We start from the raw sequence: 19,151 nt of genomic DNA on the forward strand, positions 1-19,151 counted from the left end.
TGCTAGGTTGGCAGGAGCTGGGACTGAGCAACGGGAGCTCACCCCATCACGCGGATTCAAACTGCCAACCTTCCGATCAGCAAGCCCAAGAGGCTCAGTGGTTTAGACCACAGTGTCACCTGCTCCCTGTAGTTTCCCAGGGTCTACACTAAAAATGGAAGGAGGCTGTACGAACAGCCCAGTGTAGCTTGCCACTTGTTATGTCAAATGTATGTAATTTAAAGAACTGGTATATGTTTAAGGCTGTCTTAGTTGAAGGCACTGGAAATTTGAAAAAGTGCCTCTGTAGCATTCCATTACAATAAAGGTCCATTACTGCGAGCCATTATCAACTCCCATATGAAAACTAGAAAGGAAATCCACAGCAAAAGCCTCTTGAGGCACTCATGTTTCCCTGCCTTTTGGTTCTTCAGTTTTCTTCTGTCTACGCATTTTGGTCCCCGAAATACTTTTGCTGATATGTTTGTTGATCCCTACCCCCACCCCAGGCATAGAAGACAAAATATTTTAAAAGTCTATTTGAAGTTAATGGGTAATATAGAAGCACAAAAGGATATCGTGTACAAGGACTGAACATAAGAGCAAATGCACATCTGACCAAGTGAGTAAAAAGCTAGTCTAAGGAAGTATTTCATGAAATACCATTGTTAATGACCCAAGTAGATTTAGTAACTTTTCAAGGTTGCTTTCTGATCGTTATGCAAATGAAAGCATGCCTGGATTGCAAATCTTTAGAGTCAGCTGTAAATTTTACTTTCCTGCGGAATATAGCATGGGCTGTAAGGAACCACTTCAGTGTGAAATGAGTTAATAGTTAAAATGGGAGCTCTAAAGCACAGTAGCTGTCTATTGTGCAAAATATTCATATTGAAATAGTACCTTTTGTGACTATATATGGAATTCTAGAAAGACAAATTTCATGGCTCTTGAAATACAGGGATTGTGATTAATGATAAATTATGACTTAATGCAAATTTAGAGACCTTATATGAAAATGAAAAGAATTCATGAATTTGTATCTTGCTAGAAGTGGTCACACATCTTACACAGCTTTTGGGGTGAGGAGAGTTAGATGATGTATTTCCAACAGTGCTATTCAGTGCTATTAGTTCTACACTGTGACATTCTTTAAGATTTTTTTTTGGGGGGGAAGAAGCCAAACTGGAAATAAAAATTATAGTAGAAAATGCTATGTTTTTTTTGGGGGGGGGAATAGCTTCGTGTGTAGGTACCATGTTGGATCATAAGCATAAAAAGTAAAAACGGTGGTATAACCATAAAGTCCCAGGAAATGTAGGCATAATGTATCGCATATTGGCCATATTCATCATTCCAAGCAATCAGATTTGGAATTATGCAACCCTGTACTGTGATACTTCCTTTAGTTGCGTGAAGTGTGATAAGCCATAAATTGATGATTAGGTACAGATTGCAACCCAACTGTTTTAACTAATGTTTGGAACATGTTTTAATTATGAGTTTCACACACAAAAAGGCATTGCGTGCAGTCTGTTGAGACAGCTGAATTAACTTCCTTTCATTTTCTTTGGGAACTGTTATTTCTTATAGTAGCAAGATCACCACCAGATGGCAAGGAATGCATATGGAAAATTGGCCATAGATACAATGTCAATGTTGTCAAGTAAGAAACAATCATTCGCCCGAACTAAAATCAATTGCATCCACTGGTCTTTATATAGGATTTGTTCTAATAAAAGGCAACAAACACTTTCTAAGATGCTGATAGGCTTAATTCAGATGGATCTCATAGGCAATGTACAAGCCACAATATTGCCCTGCCAAGGAGAATGACAAGAAAAAAATGTAGATGTTCACAAAAACTAGAACATCACAACCCTTCCAGTCTCATATACCCGTTAGCCTTCCATTTTACATCATCAGCATTGCTCAGCCAAGTCCAATCAAATTCCTGTCCATCCCAACTGTCTCCAGTTAGAAGAACCAATTTTTATTCTTATTAAAAAAGCATTTTATGTGTGTTTGCACAAGCAGTTTCCCACCCACTCCTGTTGTCACGAGAGCAGGACACAGGAGCTAACATACAGCTACAGCACACAGATAGTCCTTGTATGACATTAGCAGGTCTGCCTCAGGATATGTGATCTCAGGATGCTTAGAGCTGTTTCCTGGAAGGCCACACCTCACCAGGAGAAGCAGCAAAGAGTGATTTCTACTTTGCGGTACTTGTTTTGCAGCACTGGTAGAGAAAGAACACACACACAAGCAAGGAATGCTGAACACAGCAGGAGTCCTTTTCTATAAAAAAATGTTTTAATAGGTACCTATATTTATAATATAACAAATATTAAGGAAATATATTTTCCTGAATGAGGGGACAGGGAAAATAAATGGTGGTTGGCTTGTGCATGTTTTGCAACCAACTGTGTGTTAAAAGCTACAGCAGCTGATAGGTGAGACAGGGCATGCTGATCTGAGCCATATGGAATTCCAGAGTAATTTTCAAAATACTTTCAAAAGAAGAGGTGGGTGTGCATGGTGGTTTGTCCTCAGCATACAATGAAAACTATATAATGAAGGTAATTAGATGCACCACTGAGAGGAGGGGAATTCCACAGCTCAGAAGCTGCCACAGTGAGTGTGCAGCCACTGAGGGCTGTACAAAGACTATCCAAGATAGTCTGTAGGGAAGAAGGCAGTTTTTCAGGAATTTCATGTCTGGGTTGTTTAGGGTTTAAGCACTGTAGTAGATTGTCTTAGGAAAGACAGAAGAAACCCGGGAACTAAACGAACTACAAAAATATCGTTATAGGGGGCGGAGGCTAAACCCTAGAAATTAACAAATGGTAGGATTTTGATTATTTGGGGCATGAAGGGAGAAATACAAGCTGCAGAGGAATTCCTGAGCTAGCCTATGCAAAATGGCCTGGCCACGCTAGGGCTATTAAGAAACAGTACAGGGCCATTGAGAGCCATTGGCAATGCAAGAGAACTGTCCTCCCCCCTGGCCCTGAGGTGTGAAGAGAGATGGGTTTGGAAGGTTGCCATGGTAACTGGGTGTGAGGTGACAGGAAAAGAGGGTGTTCTGGGAAGAAGGAAGAGAAAAAGACTAGGATACATCTTGGGAAGGCTGGCTGAAGGCTGGCAGGAAGAGATGCTTTGAACTCCATGGCTGCATTGCTGTGGGGGATAAGCCCCTTTTGAAATGACCATGCTGTAAGATCTGGTGTAAATAGGTACCATATTTCTAAAAGTTATTACAGTCTCCACCGTGTCTCAGACCCCTCTGGGATCTTGCTATCGCTCGACAGTGAGTGAGGGTGGCGCCCAACTTTTGTAACAATATATAGAAAGGATTTCCAAAGATACTGAAGTAAAAACGGTGTGCTTACGTTTGTGCATTAAAGCAGCACACTGTCTAATCCAACACTAGTTAAACACTATATTTTGTCTCCACAGATTGGCTCAGCCATCTGGTATACAAGTGGGAGAATTATCCACTGGGTCTCCCTGGGTGATCTTGCATACTATTTTTTATGTTCCTCAAATACTTTGAGTAACTGCTCAGTGCTAAAATTATGAGTATATCTACTTGCTAGAAGCAAAGATGGTACTTTCCCATCCATCTGATGAAAACAAACTGTTCCGCCTAGTAACTGATAGTCTTTCCTTTTATAGTTCTAGGTACTTAGTTGTCTCTGCATAGGAAGAGATAAACTAAGAAAAGAAGAGGCAGCACATGTAGGAAACAATCCTATGCCTGCGTAAAGTTGCCCTCCATTCAACAGCAGGCCTGCTGTTCTGCCTAAGCCTGGAAGACGGAAAACAAGCCTTTAAAAAAGTGAGCCAGGCTGCTAGGTCATGTGGCTGAGTTGAATAGGCTTGGGACACAGCCTCTATGGTCCACCCCAGCACACCCTGGAATACACATTTTTGAGGATGCATGCCAGCCTCAGTTAAGTCAGTTTCGGCTCAGCTACCTGAGCTGGGATAAGCAAGGTATGCTGGTGTATCTTTGGCTGAGCTGGGGCTGGGATTTAACAACAGCTGTGCCTGGCTGAGCTAGGAAACAGCCAGCTGAGACAGAGATCCACTGCATCCTAAACTTCTCATCCCAGGAGATCTGGCCATAAAATTGCCCCCTTAAGTGTTAAATCTTTATTTCTCTGAATTTCCCCGAAGAAGGACTAGAAAGGCCCAAAATGTGTTGGAAGAGTCACTATCTCTTTCGTCTATCCCACTGCGCATACTTGGTTTAATAAAATAACCTTTAAGGTTACTGTTTAATAAAAATTCTAGGTTTGTGATTTATTTCCAGCTAATATTCCTAATTCAAGGCAGCTTGACACATATAACAAACATTTATCTATGTACTGTGTACCATTTTCAATAAATAAAACTATCATATCCTGCTGAGATAGCTCAGTCAGTAGAGCATGTGTCTCTTAATCTCAAGGTTGTGGGATTGAGCCCCACAATGGGCAAATGATTCCTGCACTGCAAAAGATTGGACCAGTTGACCCTCATAGTATATTCCAACTCTCTAGTTGTATGATTCTGTGAAGTGGCAAGAGTATCAGACTGTGACTGGAGAGACCCAGATTCAAGTCTGCCATCAGTCATACAGCTTAGGGGTCAGCCAGAGTTTCACAGGCCAAATGAAAGCATGGCTGTGAGGGAAAAAGTGACAGCGGAGGGTATGCATGTATGTTGCCCTGAGTTCATTGGAAGAGGAATGGGAGATAAATATATGTAAAACAATATATAAATATACACACACCTATACAGGTGTGAGTGTATGTATATTTGTAATATATGTTCCATTCTTACCTATGCAAGTAAATTTTCCCTGGTTGCTTATATTTTTATTAGATTTATAGAACAACCTTCATCACAAGATCTCAGGGTGGTTCACAAGATAAGGGTATTAGGTAAAAGCACTAATAAATAGTTAAAACAAAAATTTAGTTGCAAATTAACGTATATTAGTGGTTATAGTGACCTATCAGTATGTACCATTACTTAGGAAATATGAAATGCAAATGGGAAATTTGCTTCAAGTTTATGCATTTAAAGTCAACCACTTTTCTTGGTTGTTTAACTGTGTAATCCTTTAATGTCAGCTCAAAAGTAAGGACCGCTGAGTTCAAGGAGGCTTACTCCCATTCAGCAGCCTTGTCAAGTACAACATCCGCACAGCCAAAAAGGTAAGGGATTATTGTGTGGATGAGTTACTAATCTCCACTGGCATCACTAGTCCAGCCATATCATTTTGCACTTCCAATGGAAATGGATGTGCTGAGTGTGTGGGAAAGTGACTGCCATTTCACACCACCACCAGAAGTAGGAAACAGTAATTTCCCAATAAAAGAAACATTACTTTCAAAAGGTTATCTGGATTATCCAGTGCAGGAACAGCTACAGATTTCTAGAGCAAGAAATATATGGTCTGGGAAGGCCTTTTACACAGCTACAGAAGGGAACAGAATTATTGTAAAATTAAACTATAAACATGAATGAAATAGTTCTAAATAAATATAAGGTTAAATCCAAACCACTTACACGTTCACAGCATATTAGCAACAGAAAGCAAACTTATCGTTTTAAGAGACAATGTTAATTCAAAATTAAGTATGTTTCCTTCCAACAAAAGTTTAATATGATAATCTTAAATGAAGCAATTACTTATAACAGCAGTTAAAACACCCATCAACATTCATAAATATCATTAGACAAAGATGCACAATGTGCTGTTAAATCATTCACAACTATGTTAATTGCTGACAATTAAACTGGATGTCCCCATGTATATTAAACTGAACATAAATTTGCAATATTCACAATCTCCCTTTATCATCTTGATCATACTTAGTGCGCATATACCTGTGGTTGCCTATTTATATTGTGATTTGCAGGCCAAAACAAAGAAACATACTGTACCTCGTGTGTTGATGGCTGTTGCCGATGGGACTGTGCTTGTTAAGGCTACAGTGGTTGTGACTGTTGCAGTGGTAAGGGAGGGGATGACAGTGGTGGGAAGCAAAATGTTGGAAACATCTGGTGAGTGGAAAAAAATATAAAATAAAATCATATCATGCAAACAGAGAAGCAGCATAACAATGATTCAATTTGTAAATACACATGTGTAGAAAATGTTCAAATTAAAACATGCTTAGCACAGACCAACAAAGGTACGGTAGTGCACTTTGAAATTCTTGACATTAGATCACACTCTCTCTTATTCTATTCAAACAGCAACAGACAGAATTTTAAACAACCAAAAAGGACTTGTTCAAATGATTCATGTTTCCACAAAGTGGGAGAGTGTATCTGCGACAAGAATCCTTCTCTTCACTAAGCCATTTTTAAATGCCTCATACAGTAACAAAGCAAATATAGATGCAACAACATGCTGTGTCAGCGTGGGAAGATGAAAACACAACACTGTCATGCTAAAATAAACACACATGTTAACAAGAGATGGCTGTATGTTAAAACACCTACTTTCAGACAGACTCAATGAAAGAAAACGGGGGTGAATGGCTACTAACTCTAAAAGCTGCTTTATTTGATTTGCTTCTCTTCTTCCACATTTTGTTAAAGGAAACAGTCTGCCAAGATCCAGAGCAAAGAACACATCAAAATCTTTACCAACAGCCACTGTGAATAAGGGTTACTCAACATAAAGCAATATTTTAGTCAACTTAATTGCATCATTTGAGGACCAACTGTAGAAACTATTCATAGTAATGTTACCATATGTATGATCCATAAAGGAACCTCACCAATAGAAAAACCGAACAAACATTATCAGTTCTTAGGTTATTTTCCAAATTGAGTAAGTGCACATCTACCCACAAAGCTTAAAGGCCCTGTTGCTAAGTCACATCATAAATTCCCTGTAGCAAAACCTTTTGTGATTTTAATATATAGAGGACAATAAAGAGAGAAGTAGGAGGGAGAGAGAAAAAACACCTCTAAAATCTGCACTGCCTAGAGCACTGAAGATCAATGTTCCTTTGTCTAGGAAGACACTGAAAATAAGAAAGAAAAGACACAGTGGAAAACAACTTCAAATACTGTGAAGCTCAGTTAAACATCTAGGATGCTACATGACTGAAACCAAGCTTCAGAGGAATATGGTTGCACTCACACAGATACAAACACCATCACTACAGAAGCAGCTAATGGTGGTATCTGTGCAACAAGGGTTTACAAAAAATGGTAATGCAAATCAGAACCACAGCTTTATTTTCAGGTTTCAAGTTCAGGAACAACTTGTATTAGGCAATAGTATGAATAAAATAATACAGAAGATATATCCATAGTACAAAAATCCATAATATAAAAAAGACTTTGCCAAGGTCCTGATCATTAAAACAGTTTCCCTTGTGCATCTCTGACAGCTCCAATTCGAATATTATTTTGATTTTCTTAAAATCCAATTTGCCAACATCAATGATGTAAGAGAAAGTTATCTGAGACACTAACTCAAATCCAGCTTAATTTCAGATTAAACCTCTGAATCATTACAACAACTTATAGCAATTTTATCTAACTCCTTTTTCCTGATTTATTTATTTTTTTGCAGCCAGTGCATACAGGGTCACTATGTATGTTATGAAGCTCTTATGAAGGAAACTGAACTATTGTTTGCTTGTGCAAAGAAAGGTTTCAGAAAGTGATCCATTGGCTCTCTATATAAGGGGCAGGTTAACAGACAATGAGTGATGTATTCCATCTGAGGTTGACTACAAATAAAAATCTGTCTGCGTATTGCACCTTGTTGTAGCAGCCATCCAAAAGCATAGAAGCATTTCTTAAGGAAACTGTTAAGACTTTGGTTAGATAACTAGCTCTCAAGAGTGGATACCATTGGGAGGGGGGCAGAATGGGGGTTTCTAATTAGTTGCCGATTCTATCTAGAAGAACCAATCCCTTAGTTGACACTTATTTAAGGTCATTGCAAAGCTCAGTTCTGGAAAATAATAGTAGTCAAAAACATATTGACAAGCTGCTTTCCAGAGTTGGTTATCACCCAATTCCACATAGCGCAGAGCAAGAAAACACTCAATAGGCATAGTAGCAATATTATAAAATATTATTTAACTCAGCGCAGTTAAGGCTATTGCTTAATTGTTGGCCACTCAGATTCTGTACAAAGAAGAGTAGCTGATATCCCTGATAGTAGGGAGTATAGCTTTTCCCCCAAAAAAATATTCTGCAGAGTTTTCAAAACTTTAATGGGGTTCAAATCAGAGCCCCAGATTTCAATGCCACAGAGCACTTGAGTAAGCACTTTGCTACCAAGTATCTTTAGGGCAGATTCAATCAGCTGCTGTCCCTTATTGTAATAGAATTTCATAATACACAATAGAATTACATGTCTGAACAGACTTGCTGAAATTTATTTTTTTTAGCAGCCACCGATAACAGTACAGCAAGGAGGGACTGCCTGATATTACGTATACCTTTTAGTTTGCCAATCAACCAATCTTACAATGAGAAATGGACCATGTACATTTGTCTTAAGTACCTCATGTATGACCACATAAGGGGACATGTGCTGCTCTGCCCCTTCCCAACTACAACTTTACACCAGAGTAACTTCTCTCCAACCACAGTCATGCTAGAAGCAATGCTGAGTCTGGTTTCTTGGCCTGCAGTTGTTCAGTCACAGCCATATGTTACCTTGAAGTGGGGCTTAATATTACCAAGTTACACTACTTTAATAGGCCTATAAAAGAATGATGGATAATTTCCAGTACTCTCCTCCATTTCAATGTTTATTGGGCATGAACTAGGTGATATAGTAGTCCTTAGTGGTCCTTAGCAAATCAACCCAATTTTAATATGCTCAGAGTGTTAACAAGGTATTGTCGCAGTTTCTGTCTGGGGCATGTAAAACATAACAATGTCGTGCTTATTGATGAAGTCCACTGATATTACGAGTAAAAACAACTACTCCTGTTTTATAGATCCCAGAGTTGCAGGAATATTTCTGGTTTTTTGACACATACTGGTTTCTTATGAGAAGTAGTAATGACTCTAGCCAGGATTTCTAAATTAATGCCTGTTTCGAAATGTAAAGTATGTTAGCTATATAACCTATAAACTAGGCACCTGAGCACCATTTGTTAAGCTTCTTTGCTTCCAGCCTTCACCTAGTTACACTTATTTATATCCTACTGCATTTAATCAGTAGGATTACTGCATGATCCTAAACATGTTTACTTGAAGCAAATCCCACCGAGTTTAGCAATACTTGCTTGGGATAAAAATTGCTTGATGCAACATCATATAACCTGGCCACAATAAGATCAGAATGAGTGTAAAATAAGAGGCATAGCCTGTAAGAAAGAGTGTTGCTCACCCACTATGCATTTTGTATATGATGGGTGTGTGGGTGCCATATAATCTTACGAGAAACATATCTCATACTTTCCATGTATTGTCTCAGTGATAATAAACAGAACTCACAACATAAAATACATTTAACTGCTCATACACAATACCAAAAGGATAAGCAACCCGACCATTTAATCATAATCACTATTATGTCAATAGGTTGCTTTATGAAATATCAACCACAGAGAGGATGATTGTTTTAGTCTGATACATGATTTTCTTTAGAAGTATAATATTGCTACAAATATATTGATGTATGGTGATATTGATCATTAAGAGACTTGATCCTAAGTACTGTGAGCAGAGCTGTGGACCCATTTCCTTCCCACTGCAGCCACCCCTTGCCTTCAGCTATTCTTGAAGGTTGGGGACCCTCTTCTTCAGAATATCATTCAGTATGGAGGGGAGAAAGGGAGAACTGGCAGAACTCAAGAGTGTGCCCCTTAAGTCTCTTCCTCTTTAGCTAGAGCATTACTGCTGAGAACTCTATTTTATATATCTTGGTGGACTTCCAATACTAGGGTTCTTACTATCAAAAGTTAAAATCCAATTATTCAAATTTATGGCTGTTCTTCTATTTGCTCACCCACCCCTCATTCAATTTCTCTGTATATAAAAATGTAAACAGAAGCTGCAGCTGCCTGCCAAAGCAATTCTGCACTTGTGGCATTTCTTTACCAGCAAAGGAGCGCATGAGTTGGACAATAGCAACTCTAAGCAATATGCAGGGCCTGACCTCACTCAGAATTGAAATGAATCAATTTCCAGATGCTCTTCCCACACATTTTCGATACTGTGTAGCTCATTGACCCATAACACCCAAATATCCTTTGGTGAAAGGAGGCAGTGGTTCATCCAGAGGGCAGCAGCCTACCTGGCCACCATATAAAATACTTGAGGAATATCCCTCCCCCGGATATTCGTCCCCCCCCCAATTTTACTGAACAAGTGAGGAAATGATTCCTGAACATTCAAAGCAAAAGAGGCACAGTGACAATATGTAGCTATATGCTTTCTAAAAATGTGAACAACATCAGTAAACTTAAAACAGTAATAGCTTTGTTTCAAATTACATAATCATTTGTCCCTGGATTTAATGTACACAATTAAATAAGGCATTCGTGGCTCCACTTTTAAAATGAATATAATACTAATCAGCTAAAGAAGTTATTGGAAATAAAACCAATTTTTCAAAAGGAGGATGGGACAGAGGGCATTCCTCTCCTTTTACCTCCCCTCCATCCTACTAGTTTCCTGGGTTGGTAGACCTGACTTTAGACAAAGCTCTGTTCAACCTTGGGAGATTTCAGGAAGAGTGAAGGGACTGCAGGAGGTTTCTTGGACATGACCCTGTCAGCTCTGTCATTACTTTTCTGTTAGAGCTCAGACGAACGGGGTTCTACACCAGAGTTTAATGTGGATTTGAAACCTGAGACCCATTGTGGGCATGTGCACAAGTATTTGTTACCAGACCAGCAATAATTGAAGTACAAAGTGTGTGTGCGCGGGTTGATAGATAGATAGATGATAGAGATAGTGTTTCTCTTTCACTCCTCCACTTCTTTTGTCACTAAGCCATTACTGAGGAACATGTCAGGCTCGGGAGATGAATAGATTCACTCCTTGAGCAAAAGGAACTCCAACTTCCTCAAGGACTTCTTGATCAAATGGGAAGGGCAAGCTCAATCCCATCCATTTTGATCCCTATAGTTGAGTTTGGACTAAGCTAATGGAGAGCAAGCAGCAGGACATGTGCTTAATACCCTCAATTTGTGGAGCTTGAGAAAGGATGCCTGCATGGTGCTCTCTGGTGCCAGATCAGCACCCAATGCATAAATTGTTCATCTTCAACGCATTAATTCCAATGGGATGCACATTTATATGAATGTGCATTCTGGTGTGATAAATTATTAGCCCACTTGTGCCAGCAACAGGGAACTTTCATTTCAGCCCCCTCACCACCTCAGACTACTAAACATGAATTTCTCAACAAGGGGAGGTAAAGGAGGAGGAGGAGGAGGAGGAGGAGGAATGGGATTTTTTAAAATGAACATTGTAGTCCTCACCCCACCTCCAAATACCAAATTTGCATTCAAAATCAGATCTCATATTAGTCATAACAGATTTCTGTGGGAGCTACTTTACAACCTGCTCTATATACACATGGCATACATAATATACGTAAGATTTAGTACTTATATGGAGCCAAAATAGATTATGCATTCTTAAAATAGATTATGAATTGTTTTTGGCAGAGTTCTGTTAAAAGTATAAATGCATTTTTTGTGGTAAAAAAATAATCCCCAAACCATTAAAGCAAGGAGCTGAACACCTGAATTTTCTCGTTTGCCCTTTGTGACATTTTAACCTTTTTTTCACAAAGTTGTCAGCCATAAAATAATATAAACCCAGTACTAATAAAATGCAGGTTGTGAATGACTAAAACAGATGAGATTCTTAATACTTAGATGTTTTACCCTTTCCCCAAACTATTATCTCAAATATGTATATTCTCCAAAATCAAGCAAATGAGCTAAGCCAGCTCCTCCTCTCCTATTCAGTGCTATGAAGCGGACATCTCCCCACTCTCTTACCTTCTCTAACTCTAAAAAAGACATAGATTCTGGCATTATTTATAGGATGAGAACTGATAATCTCTATTAAAGCAGAACCTCAACATCTGGAAAGGTGAAATCTATCAATATTAGAAAACTGAGGCAACAGTGCATGTCAAAGATGGAAATATTACACATGCAATGCTCCAGTGGTCCAAACGAGAGAGCTTCTAAAAAATGCAATAATCTCAATATTAATTTATGTTTTAGTTAGTTGAAAATAATTTGTGTCTGAAATGCAATGAAAATTTCACTGTTGTGATTTAGCCAATTGTTAAGCAGATATTGGAGGCTTACTCAACAGGATGCAGGAATGTTGAAATTAAGGCCTCATTTTATTGTCTATCATTAAATTATTCTAATCCAGCAAAATTAGCTTTTTTAATTTGAGATTTAACTCAGTCACTAATTAAATCAATGGGAGAGCTAAAGAGCTGATTTCTCCACATACTGACAATATGTTTACAAGTATAATCAATTGGATACTGTAGGCCTGCACTGAGTACTAGTGTGCTTCTAAGCCTAACTCAAGGTGTTTCCCTGTAATACAAAGCCCTAAACAACTCCAGCCTCATATATTTGCAGGGGGTTCCATCCTATATAGACTGGTCAGGTGTTGGATCTGCAGAGGAGGCTCTGCTGGGATTTCCGTCGCCATGTGAAATTTGTCTGGCAGTGATGTAAGAGAGCAGTTTCTGTTTAACATCAGGCCAAGGTGCACAAAGGGGTGCATCTTCCACCAAAAAAGGTGGAAATTGTTTAATTGTACTGAGCTATATGCAACCTCTCCTGGGGCTGCATGGTGGAAGGTGAGCTGTAAATGCCTGTGAATGAAAAAAATAGGGAATGCATGATTCCTTGTGTTACAGCCAGGCAATTCATGGCTCCTCACGAAAACACCACTTTTGGTGGCATTGCTCTAGCACACATACTGCTTTAGTTCATACATAATGATGCTGGTTCAGCAAGTCATGGTTTAGAAGCCTGGGCAATGGTCCTATTCTAAGCAGGTGTGGTGCACTTGTTTGGGAGTTGGTGCAGTAAATGGGCATTTTTCTTGTCTCGTCCCTTCTGCCCTGAGTGGCATGAGTGCTGTGGAGTGGCTGTGCCACTCCATCAAGACCTGCCACATACCAGGTCTTACATACACTTTAAAAAAGGGATAAAGGGAACCATCTGTTAACTAAAATTCACACAAGACCAAGTTTGTCTTCATATTAGCAGATATTTACTAATAAAGGAACCCTAACTCCCCAATTCACTGGCTTGGTGGGGCATTAAGATTGAGGTGAGGTATATGTTGGCAGAGAAGAGCATCACTGATGGAGGGGCACATCTACTACAGAGGTGTCGGCTACACCTGTGGTTGTTTCACTGGTTGTTGACAGAATTAGGCTCTGGGGGGGGGAGAGGCCCCAGCTGTGAGATATGGGTGGTCTGGGATGCAAAGTCCCTTCATTCATTGGGTAGGTTCCAGGACTGGACTCCCTTGCTTCACCAGCCAAGAACTGGTGGAACTAGGGTTGCCATATTTCAAAAGGTGAAAATCCAGACACAAAAGTTGTTGAGGTTTTTTCCTAGTACTATACCTATGTACCTGGGAGAAAACACAATTGAATTCAGTTAGGCTGAATAGAGCTGTATTGGCTGCATGCTAAAAGATTTGGCTTGCTATTCATCTGCTGATAGATATATTGATTTGAGCTACTATAAGAGAATATGAGACAGAATTATTCCATAGTCAAGATACTGTGAGAGAAAGTGATTTCCCTATAACTTTATTTTTAGACTGTCCCAATTAAAGCATCACAGTGTTCATGTTGTTTGTATAATTAATATGAATAAACACTATGCTTACTCTTAATCTCTAATTATGATAAACTACACATTTTCATTTAAGTCAAGCCTCTGCTTGCACTAAAGCTGTCTAAATCTCTCCTGAGTTTTGAAGATAACTTTGGAAATTGAGGGAATTAGCAGATAGGGTCCCACTGAGAGAACTGTTCACAGGAAAGGGAATAAAAGACGGATAGGTGACTCTAAAGTACTCGATAATGAAAGCTGGGAGGAAGAAAAACTGCTGTGATTGAAAATAAGTAAGATCATTTTGTGGAAATTGTGTGCAAACATTAAAGCACAAATTAAAGAACAAAATGTAGGACAGATCCTGTTCAACAACAGAGGGCTCTTGTTCCATATTCTGAGATTCACACTAGGGAAAAGTTGCAGAAACTACATTAATTTCACACACGTGTATGGCGAATAAATACAATTTCCTCTTTAGTTCTAAAGGGTTCTACTTCTTCCACTCTACCTCAGACAATACCAGTACTTAAGACCAATGAAACTTATGACAATCAATTGATTCTGACAACCACATTTAGATAAGCAACAGAGCCAATACAGAGAGGGATGGGCTTTCCTTTGGATGTGCCAGCTGCTTGTCTTTGACAAAGGATATATAACTGTTCACATTTTAAGCTATTCAGATATTATAATTTGGGTCCTAATAATGCTCAATTATTATTAGTTCAAAATAAGTTCTAAATTGTTTAAAGTTTATTTTTGTTGAGGAAACTATACAATGCCTTAGTATTTTTCAGTTTTATTACCTACAGCCAGTAGGGTTAACTGGAATACTCAAACTGAAGCACTCGAAGTTGAACAAATAATGTAGGAAACAGTTTAGCCAGAGGGCTGACACTTGCTAAAAATCTACAGCTGACACTACCCTATATAGTTTCTGTGAAGAAGGGTCGGTAAGAAGAAGACTGTATAGTGGACCTAAATTCAGTAAACATATTTATCGATAGATTTTCATGTTTAGAGAATCCTCCCACAGTATTCCCTCCTTTTACTCTTTGCACCATCTTTACTCAGATAAATTAAGCAGAAACTTTGTAGCTCCACTTCCCAATTCTCAAGCAAAATTGTGAGCCAAGGAAATAGTGCTTATCAAACTCTGATCAATTTCCTTACTACTTTCACCACTTAGGTTAAACTCTCTCCGACCCATTCACACTTTATAAGATTAGTCAGGCACAACTGATAATCTGTGCAAACTCTGCTTCCCAAATGCAATGTCACGTGACCAACTGGAAAATGATAAGATGTATAGCACCAATTCTGCTTAACCCCAATAGAGGTTCTTGGCAATTTCTTTCCAAAATAGTTTCATTCTGTTGTGCTTGGTCCTCTTAAATTGAACTCACAAAGGGGAAAAGACCATCATAAATTCCCTTACCCAACCATGGCAGTTATTAACTCTGCACTGGAAGAATATATTAAATGCTAGAGACAATTTTTGTGCAAAATGAAGATAAGGAAATATATGCCCTCTATTAAATGGCATAACCCTTTCTTCAATTTTCAAACTGCAAAGTAAGAAAAAAGGGGGGAAGAGTTCTGTCCCACTTGGTGCACCCAATAAAGCTATGCATCTAATCTCAATGCTGAAAAAATAAGAACAGGAAATTGTCTAAGATTATCATTATAATCAAACTATATTGAAGAATCGTTTGATATCAAACACTACTAAACACTGAAACTTTTAAAACTTGGAACATTTGACATTATCTTATTTTAGAAGGCTTACAGTGCTAATAAACTCAAATATATACTTCTGCAATTACCCTCTGTAGTTCCAAATCTATATTTGCAGAAATTTAATTAGGAAGAAACTCCAGTATCCATTTTTACAATAATAAAAATGTCAGCAAGGCCAACCTTCAGCTAGATAATATGAAAGATGTGCAGGCACAGACTACTAAGTAATCAAACTTAACAACAGAATCCTGATAACGATTAATATGCCTGACTCACTTTGAGCTGGATAATCAGATGAACAGGGTGCAAGCAACTGAGCAGTGACCAAATATGGGGGAGCTCATGTGCATTCAGACATCTATATTTCTAAAGCAACTACTAAATGAAAAAGTACGACTTGAAGTAGTTTCAGTTAGCAAAATGTGTGATTTCTGAAAATGCCAACAGCTTTATCATCAAATGCTTATTCACAAGTTGCCTCATTGCTTTTTATTGTTTTAATTAACAAGAATGGTTGGGAACTGCAGGCAGGTTAAGACTTGTATGCTTCAAAGAAACATGGGGTGTAATACATGCTGTATCTATGCTCTGTGCTCATAGACTGCATTCAAACATCATAGTAAACCTGGAGTAGCCAACTTGATTTCCTCCACATGTTGTTGGACTATAATTCAGACCATCCTTGACCATTAGCTATACTGATTGAGGCTAATGGGAGTTGAGTCCAACAACACCTGGAGGGAACCAGCTTCGCTATCCCTGAAGTAAACTATGGCTTATGCAAACAAGCCACCCAAAATGTCAGCTTTGCACACATCCCAGTTCCTTCCACTACATTTTCAAATTGGCTTGTTTGTTTTGTTTTGAAAAAACATAGTTTACTTCAACCATAGTTTGTTGGTTTGGACATGAAAAACTGCGGTCAAGCAAAAAAAGTACCTTCTTGTGGCTGCATTGGAATAAGAGAGGAAAATGTGACTCCAAGCTTTACTGAAACTTGTCAGACCGAACTGGGGTCTAGCAAGTCATATGAACTAGGCTGTTGCATCATCACATGGAATCCCTGTCAATATGTGTTGGGCATCCTGTGTGGCTGGTACAGGTCATGTCTTGGACTCAATATAAAAGCATCCCCAAGGGCACTGGCTTAATTTCCTTCTGAAGATGTTTTATATATAGTCACTATCTCTCTGGGCTGCCAGGGGCTGCATATCAGTGGTGGATGGGGCCTGGAATAAACAATTCTTCTGCTTTTTCACCATTGTTATCTCAGTGTAAAATTCCCTACAGGATTTGAATGATTTTCTCTCAAATTAAGTATAAAGGTAAAGGTAAGGGTACCCCTGCCCGTACGGGCCAGTCTTGCCAGATTCTAGGGTTGTGCGCTCATCTCACTCTATAGGCCGGGAGCCAGCGCTGTCTGCAGACACTTCCGGGTCTCGTGGCCAGCATGACAAGCTGCATCTGGCGAGCCAGCGCAGTACACGGAACGCCGTTTACCTTCCCGCTGGTAAGCGGTCCCTATTTATCTACTTGCACCCGGGGGTGCTTTCGAACGGCTAGGTTGGCAGGTGCTGGGACCGAACGACAGGAGCACACCCCGCTGCAGGGATTCGAACCGCCGACCATGCGATTGGCAAGTCCTAGGCGCTGAGGTTTTACCGACAGTGCCACCCGCGTCCCTCAAATTAAGTATACAGAGGATTAATTAAAAACAAAAAGTCAGAAAAATAAGGAAGAAATGAACAGGAGGAAGAAATTCGAATGGGATGGAATAATAGAGAAGTTCAGTAGCAGGTCGAGGACCCATAAAATTAGATCAGAGCCACATGCAGACCCTGGGTTGCCGGTTGCTCACCTATAACTTATATAGAAGAAAGTTAAAGGGAGGTTTAATTTGCTCCTTGATACTGGTCGCCCCAGTGTGGTGAAATGCAGGGAACTGGCGAATATATCTTGTATTTTTTATCCTGTATTTTTCTAACTCCTATGCTGTACCTAACACCATTTTAATTATTAAGTGGGGGCTTAATGTTGTGCACCACTTTGTGCATCTTTCTTTTTAATTAGAAATAATTATAGAAAATTTACAGTTAAATTTAAAAATGTTCTAAAGGACACAGATTAACATCTCACCCATATAAAGCCAAAATATGATAGTAGACTGCTTCCAAAGTATTCAGAGTTGGTCATGGGGGTGGGGTGGAGGTGAACTAATATTTGTGTTTTATTTATTGAAGTTTTTAAAATTTAAACCCGAGTAATAAGTTACTGAAATTTTAATGAGCCTGTCATTACCTATGGCACTAATCCTACGTAAACTAATGATAAATTTCAAAGCACTTATCTAGCAGCATGAGCAGCATTAATCCATGGGGTGATTTTGATAAAGTACAGTTCAACAACAGAGCAAAAAATGGCTAATTAAAAAGTTGTTTAGAGAAGTACTTATTGTAAATGTGAGCAAACTGCATAATAGTAACATGGATGCCTAGTGAACTCTGCTGCTAGAGGCCTAGAACCGCCAAATGAAAATCTCCAAATGAAATATAAGCATTATTAAATTAACTTAATATTTCAGAACTGTTTGGTTTTTACATGGAGCCACCTTCTTTTTAAATGCAACAATTTTTTATTTTTTATTTTGAATCCCTGTCAATTTGTGTTGGGCATCCTGCATGATTCCAGTTCAAGAAAATTAGGAAGTTGTTTCAATGGGTCTACTCTTAATATGGCTAACACTTTCCTAACTGGAGGCATGGTAACTGAATTTCAGGAATTTACATTTCAGCATTTATGATTCCCAGTTGTGTGAAAGCATTGCTTCTTATCTCCCACACTGATGCTTTCTAAATGGAGGGGGGGGTCACGTGTTTCTGGATTCCACCTCATACCTGAAAGTTCATGAGATTTAGGGTAAAGCCCCTATCTAATGAGAATTATAGATCTTCAGCTCTGAATCACCACAATAATTTTAAGAGGGCTGCTGTCTTGGCAAAGCTCACCCACCTGCCTTAGCAAGTATAGTCACAGTGATCCCTTCGATTAGAGGAAGTCTAAAGCATAATTTGCAGCCAGCATTGACCAATCTATAAAATACATTTTTGTCATATTTGGCATTTCCCATCTGAAATATTCCTTTCAATTTCTTTCATGGTAGGAGTGCAATAACATGGAAAATACTTTCAACCTATTGTCAAAAAACAACTGCTACATTTTGAGAACTTACAAATTAGAAATATTCCCTGTCACTCATTCACTAGAAAGTAACTTCCATCAAGCACGTATTTCTGGATATCTGGCCTCTGCCAGCTGCCTGACACTTAATGAAATACTGGCTGAGTTCACATTTTTGTGATGAGCCAGGGTCACTGGTATATTGTGGTTTACCATGAATAAGCAACATGTTTACACATGCATCCTGATGACTTCTGTTTTGTTCTTCCCTTCACTGGGACAGGAGAAACGTATCAGGAAACCACAACGTATGACTTCTGAAACCAGGGTCCTAATTTGCTGCTCCAAAACGTCAGGATTTGTAAACCACAAAAACTCATAGTTTAGAGCTTGCTTAGGGGGAAACAAACCAGGCTTCTAGGGGCT

At 38.9% G+C, this 19,151-nt stretch overlaps 1 protein-coding gene across 4 annotated transcripts in view; it reads right to left on the reverse strand.

Annotated features, from left to right (window-relative positions):
* CADM2 (cell adhesion molecule 2) overlaps positions 1-19,151 on the reverse strand; it is a 372,199-nt gene that overhangs the window by 45,844 nt on the left and 307,204 nt on the right. For 2 of the 4 annotated variants that reach the window (XM_082220768.1, XM_082220767.1), the window contains one exon: positions 5,920-6,036. The exons of 1 other annotated variant lie outside the window; for it this stretch is intronic. In XM_082220768.1, the coding sequence (XP_082076894.1) occupies positions 5,920-6,036 (117 nt within the window). The remainder of the gene's footprint in view (positions 1-5,919; positions 6,037-19,151) is intronic. One more of the 4 variants, XM_082220769.1, reaches the window with a different exon arrangement.

The sequence above is a fragment of the Podarcis vaucheri genome, assembly GCF_965113315.1.
Source record: "Podarcis vaucheri genome assembly, chromosome: 4".
In the NCBI taxonomy this organism is placed as follows: Eukaryota; Metazoa; Chordata; class Lepidosauria; order Squamata; family Lacertidae; genus Podarcis; species Podarcis vaucheri.